Source organism: Pundamilia nyererei, unplaced genomic scaffold (assembly GCF_000239375.1).
Source record: "Pundamilia nyererei isolate P.nyererei 1_Seehausen unplaced genomic scaffold, PunNye1.0 scaffold00033, whole genome shotgun sequence".
Lineage (NCBI taxonomy): Eukaryota > Metazoa > Chordata > Actinopteri > Cichliformes > Cichlidae > Pundamilia > Pundamilia nyererei.
The window spans coordinates 464349-470727 of record NW_005187434.1 but is presented as its reverse complement, the minus strand read 5'-3'; the positions used below and the strand labels follow the sequence as shown (position 1 = coordinate 470727).

Below are 6379 nucleotides of genomic sequence, written 5' to 3'. Positions count from 1 at the left end.
AGATGAGAGCAGATTCACCCTGAGCACATTTGGAGGGGACACACAGGCTGAACAACGGCACTCTGACTGCCATTAGGTATTAGAATAAAATCCTTGGACTCGTTGTCAGACTCTATGCTGGTGCAGTGAGTCTTGGGTTCCTCCTGGTGCACAACAATTCCCGACCTCATGTGGTGAGAGTGTGCAGGTGGTTCCTGAAGGATGAAGGAGCTGAAACCATTGACTGATTCCCATGCTCGCCTCGCTAAAATTCCAGGAGCTCCGTGATGCCCTGGTCCAAATTTGGGAGGAGATCCCCCAGGACACCATCAGTGTTCTCATTAGGAGCATGCCCCAACTTTCTCAGGCATGCAGCCAAGCATCTGGGGACCATATGAATTACTGAGTACCCTTTTGAGTTGCAGCAGTTAAAATGGACTAGCCTGCTACATGATTTTTTTTTTTTTTTCAATTCGATTTTTAAGATGTATTTCCATCAAACTTTCCTTTAGTTCCTACCTAACACATTACCCAGTCTATATCAGCATTGATGTCCAGCATGAAGATTTTTACCCTTTAGATCTGATGTGTTTTCAAAGAGTTTGTTTAACTTGTTAGTGTGTTTGGGTCAGAGGCCTGGCAGAAACAGAATCGGGAGTCGTTTCAGGCAGAAAGAACACAGAAGAATAAAGGAGCCATCTTTCAGAATCATCTTTCAGAATCAGGCCTGTGCAGAAACTGTTGTAAATCACTGGCGCCCTCTTGTGGGGTCATTGTACAGTGCAGTGTTTTTTATCCAAAGGCAACCTTTAATAGGCTAATTTGTCAAGTAGCTTGATTGGAGATTTCAGTTTGGCACATAAACTTTGAAAGATGCACAGCCAAGAAACCAAAAAAATATAATGCAGTTATATTACCTGTTCTTATGCAGTGCAAACAGACCTCGATAAAAAAAATGTAAGTGAGCTGTCCCAGGAATATGGAGAAGATCATTATGGAAATGATGGAAAGTTAAGCAGGTATCTGCTTAACTTAGATTAAAAATCACCTCTCAGTAAGTAACACAAATAAACTCCTCAGGTACATCTTCGTGCATTCTTTGGACAACCTGGAGAGTGGTTTGATGAAAACAACCTGGACGGTGACAAAACCTCCATCTTTCACGATGTGGACGGCTCAGTGACAGGCTACAGTGACACCTACGTTGGCCGAGCAGACAACTACCTGATCCAACATCCTGGCTGTGTGAAAAACCTGAAGTGGAATGGAGTGATATGCAGCGGTCGCTACTCTCAGGTACAGCGCACTTGAGTCTGCACCTCAGTATTGTTCTGTCCTTCTGATGTAAAAGTGATTGTTACATTCCACAACATCCTCCTCTCTTCTAGGTGTACATCCAGACCCAAGGAGCCCCTAGCCTGAGTTTATCCATCAGCAGAGATGAATACCCTAATTCTCCTCTGTTACTGAGGGGGATTAACAGCCAGGGGGCGTCGTCCCAGCAGTACCAGCCCATCCTGATGATGAGCAAGAGCTACACTCTGCACTGGAGTGGGCCTGCGCCCAGAGAAATGGTCCTCTCTCTCATTAACTTTGATAAGTGAGTAATAAGAATGACTGTGTGTGTTCGCCTCTTCAGCCACTGCTAGTCCAAGTCTTGAAATATCTGTAATGTCCTGCAAGTGAGGATGCAACACACTGCATTGAAGGGTCGTGTACTGATGTTTTCAACCACTTTCAAACTGCTCTTTCATTCACTCAGGGATGACTGGGTGCTGGTGGGACTCTGTTATCCGTCAGACACCACTTTTCAGATTATGTCCGACACATACGACAGGCAAAGCAACACGTTTGATGACATCACAGACTACGGCACCGTGTTATCCTTCCCAGAGCTGCAGAAAAAGACAATGGAGAGGAAGTACTACTTTGACCAGACTGCTGGGTGAGATGAAAGATTGTTTTTCCTTTTCCTTGTTTGAACTCTCAGTTGGAAATACTGCAATGTGATGACTGTAGGAGATTTGGTTTTTTAATAAAAAATGAGATCAATTTTATTTCAATTGTGTTTTGTTTTTTTTGTTTTTTAATCCCTCTGTGACTCTACTGAGTTTGTAAAAGTTTATTGTTTCTCATCATCCCCAGCTTATTGTGGCTCTACCTTCGGGCCCGGCATGGTCGTGATGGTCACAGCTACTGTTCTGTTAAAGGCTGTGAAAGAGTGAAGATCACGGCCACTACATCCTCCAAAGAGACCTGTAACTGTACAGCCAAAGCTTACCCCAAGTATGCCAAGGCTCCCTCAGTCGTGGTGCCTATGCCGGCTCTAAACACGCAGCCCTGCAGAGACTGCGGTGCTAAACAGGTTTGTTAACATTTAAAGTGACCTCTTCATTTGGTCAATTAAATCCAAAGCTACTACCGCTGATCGACATGCGTCTGTCTCAGCTTGTGTTTTCCAGTGAGCCATGGACCTCCTACCTCCAGACTCAAGTGAAGTCTCTCAGCATTAAAGAGCAGCAGCGAGGAGATAACGTCTCCTTTATCACTGTAAGCAAAACTGCCAGGCAGATAAAAATACACCCAAACACTTTATCTTCATGTTTTAAACTTCAGATTTAAAACGGGGTTTATTTAATCCAATTTCTTTGCTGTAATTCCCCAAGGTGAATGAGATCACCATGTCCTTCTCACAGCCGGGGTTTTTCCTGGTCTCAGTGGATGCCTGCTCTGGAAAAGTCACCAAGAAAACCTCATTTAGTAAAGTGGATAAAAAGATGGCAACATACCTAAAAACTGACATACCAAACAGGTGAGGCAGGGCAAAACTGATAAATAAATACATACACAAAACAAATCAAGTTCGTAAATATGAACAATAAATAGAAAATTCCCATAAAAATAAAAGTTGACAGGAAATCAAACCTATCGCTGGGATTCATACAGGGATTATCCACACCGGAGACACTTGTGTAACTAGATTTCATCAAAATAAAAAAATCTTGAATTTTAAAAATTACAGAATAAACTGCACAATCTAAATTGCTCCTCATAGCTCTCCCCAAAGTTTGCCCCTTTGACAGACAGACATCACTCTTTTAATGACTTATTTGAACCTTTTCTCTTCATCTCTAACTTCAAACAACTGATAATGCAGTTTGTAGTGCAGTGTTAATAAAAGACTATGAAAATAAGCTGTAACATTTTAAGGGTTAGGTGTAGTTTAATAAATGGTCTGTTTTGTTTAGTTCATTATAATCCAGTCCATTTATTATTCAGCTTTCTGTTGCAGTGTAAATAAACTGAATTAGCTTTTGTTTTGTATGTTTCCCCCAAACATCACACAGCAGGTAATTCATAGAACTATTAGGGAACAATACAGTGTTTTTGATTTAAGATATTTGAACTTTTATATTAAATTATGTAGTTCTAGACATGTTTTTTATGAGCTTTCCAACATAACTCATTTTTAATTTTAGTTTCTATTTTGACATTGTTCGTCATAATATTGACTTCATTATTTATTTGACCGTCACTAAATATTATATATTCTATTTTTTCATTTGGTGATAAATTACTAAGATCAAAGCATTTTTTGTAAAATGTTTCCCTCTGTATTCAGTGCGTGTTTTAAACTTTGGAAAAAGGAATATAAATGAGTGTTTTCAGGAAGTAAAATGTATTTTAATAATTCCTTGTGTGGGTTTTGGTTTCGGTTAACGTGGTTTTCCTTTTTTCTTTTTTTTTTGGATGACACTATAATATGTCTTATGGTTGTAGAGTGGCTTTTTTAGAAGTATTTATTTCCTCCAGGTCAATAGTCCTCGTGGCAACGCGGGGACAGTCGGGGGAGCTGGTCAATATCGCACCACATCTGGTCTCTCTTGGTGTGGCCAAAGATCCTGATCTGCATAGTAAAGGTTAGTACTACTTTAGTTTGTCTGTCTGTCTATCTGTATTTTAGATTTCTTTTACATGCCTTTTCCCCCGCTCCTTTTATCGCAGAGAGTCTGGCACTTTGGGGCTTCCGAGGGAGTTCCTCACCTCCTTTTTGGGTTTCACTACTGGCTGGACAAGGCGATGACGTCTTAGGGCTGCAGGAGCGCTACTTGCCTCTGGGCTTGGAGATGTATGGCTGTCCGCGACCTGCAACTCAAAAACGCAAAGACCTAGAGCTTCTGAGAAAAGCCACAGGACAACAATAACCAATGTGAACTGTACATGTTACCTAGCCGTAATGCTGTTGCACACAGATACACAAACACAGCCATTTGATGAATGTGAACTGCTGAACCTTTAATTTATTAACGATGACAAAGATGTTTACTGCTTTCAAGAGCAATGAAAGTGGGGTTTTTTATGAATCGAATGAATTTTTTTGTGTATGTACGCGTGTGTATGTATGTGTCAGTATGCCTTTGGGCCATGAAGTCAATGCACTTTCCTTTTTATATACACACAACCTGCCTTACTAGCCAGAGTGATGTAATGGAGCTTTACAGTAACAAAGGAGAAGAAACAAACCCAAAGTAATCCTGCAAGATCTACCTACCTGTCCTATTTATTGTGCAGTAATTGACTCTGAACACAGAACCCAATTCATTGCATACACAGATCAAAATGTAATTATGAGAATAAATGACTTTGATTTGACGTGAAAGCGAAATAAGATGGATTTGATGTGCTCAGGTCGAAGGAAGTGATAAAAACAAATGTCATTGCCTCTGAGATGTGAATGGCAGTATTAAGCCAAAAACCGTTGTTAATGTGGTTTAGTCGCATTGGTGATTAATACTGCAAATCTCCTTTAAAACATAACCATAACAAGCCATATTCTATCGAAATAATCATGTAGATGCATAATAATACTGTGTGTAAAATTAATCTGACTGTTTTTGGCCTTTCTTGTGTACAAAAACCCCTTAAAAATAACCGACTTCTGTGCAGGCGACTCCTTTTATATTTGACATGTTGCAATAGATTCTCTTTAAACTGGAAAACCTCTGAATCTCGTGCAGCTCTACATCTGAGATCTTTAAGCACCTTTTTATGGATTTCTTTACAGACTTACTTTTCCCCCCCCTCCTCATGTTTGTATTTGTCTTTTAACAGTGATGGTGTGGCACGTGTTGGCCACAAATACTTTTCCTCTATTTTTTGTTTTGTCTTCTCAAACAGAAATGAATGTTTTACCTTTCATCTGCCTCATTCATGTGCATTATTGCCACAACAGTATGGTAACATATAGCTCTAGGTTGCCGTTTCCTTTTTTCTTTCTTAGTTTGTATCCGTGCTGTACAGCAGTGACAGTAAAAGTATCATATTTTAGCTGTAAAGGTTACACGGCTTTATTTTGAGACTATTTTAATCTTTACCGTGAGCAGGGCTCCCCCACTGAGCGATGATGAGTAGTTGTGACTGTGTGAGTAAATGTCTGATCATGTAAGGTGAAGGGATGACCTCGCTGCCTTTTAACCACTCTACTGTTAAAAAGAGCAAAAGACCGAGAGATGGGTTCAGTCCCTTTGCCTTTTCCTTAAGTTGAAGATTCATCGATGCACAAGTGAGTTGTTTGTTTTGTTTTTCTTCTTAAGATTAGGGGTGAACTTTGTAAATAAGAAATTGAACTGTACATGTAATGGAAAGTAGACTCCCATTAATGTGTGTATTTTATTTGTTTTTGTTTCTTATTAATTGATAAAAGATTAGGAAAAAACATCTTTCCTGCAATTTGTCATGAAATTGCCAAACAAATAAAGTTGTTTTGTTTTAAAGTCACATGTTGGTTGCTTCAGTAGCTAACGGGTGGCCTCTCTCTTGTTGCTCTGTGGTCCAGGACTTTGCATCTGTTATACAGCGTCACCACTTGGGGGTAGCCTAGTGTTATTTGTTTGTCTCTCTTTGTTTTTGTTTTTAGGACTTTAGGATTCTCGCCTTTAACTCTGCATTTTGACATTCAGTATGCTGAAAATAAGTTTGAAATTACAAACTCTTTTTCCAGGAATAATATTTTACTTACTTTTTAAATACAGTAGCTTTTAATATACTTAAAGAATCCCCAATCATCTGTAGCCTGAAAGTTACCAAGTCAGAGGAACGCTGTCGGTTTTAATGAGCCTCAGGAGATCCCGCACTATTAGATGTACAGTAAAAGCACATGGCATGATGAAGCAAAGCAGCTGCTTTTACTGATGTACATTATGCATGAGAACATTATGAATTGGACATCCGCGAGAAGTAGCTTTGGTAGAGCAGGAGAGGGGAAACAGCAACCCATGTAGCTGTTAAACTTTATGGATTCGGTGCGCTTGCATTGTGATATCCCAGCGATTGTTTCTGTGTGCGCTCGTAATGAAAAGGAAAGCATCAAAAAACTTAACAGCCTAAAGAAATATGGATC

General features: G+C 39.8%; 1 protein-coding gene across 1 annotated transcript in view; it reads left to right on the top strand.

Moving 5' to 3' along the window:
• The window catches only part of cemip2 (cell migration inducing hyaluronidase 2), a 35055-nt gene extending 29298 nt beyond the window's left edge, over positions 1-5757 (top strand). Inside the window, exons 17-24 of the mRNA XM_005729370.1 lie at positions 1060-1275; positions 1368-1579; positions 1742-1924; positions 2125-2344; positions 2428-2529; positions 2646-2791; positions 3793-3899; positions 3985-5757. Of these exons, the coding sequence (XP_005729427.1) occupies positions 1060-1275; positions 1368-1579; positions 1742-1924; positions 2125-2344; positions 2428-2529; positions 2646-2791; positions 3793-3899; positions 3985-4184 (1386 nt within the window). The 3' untranslated portion in view covers positions 4185-5757. The remainder of the gene's footprint in view (positions 1-1059; positions 1276-1367; positions 1580-1741; positions 1925-2124; positions 2345-2427; positions 2530-2645; positions 2792-3792; positions 3900-3984) is intronic.
• Positions 5758-6379: the final 622 nt, after the last annotated feature.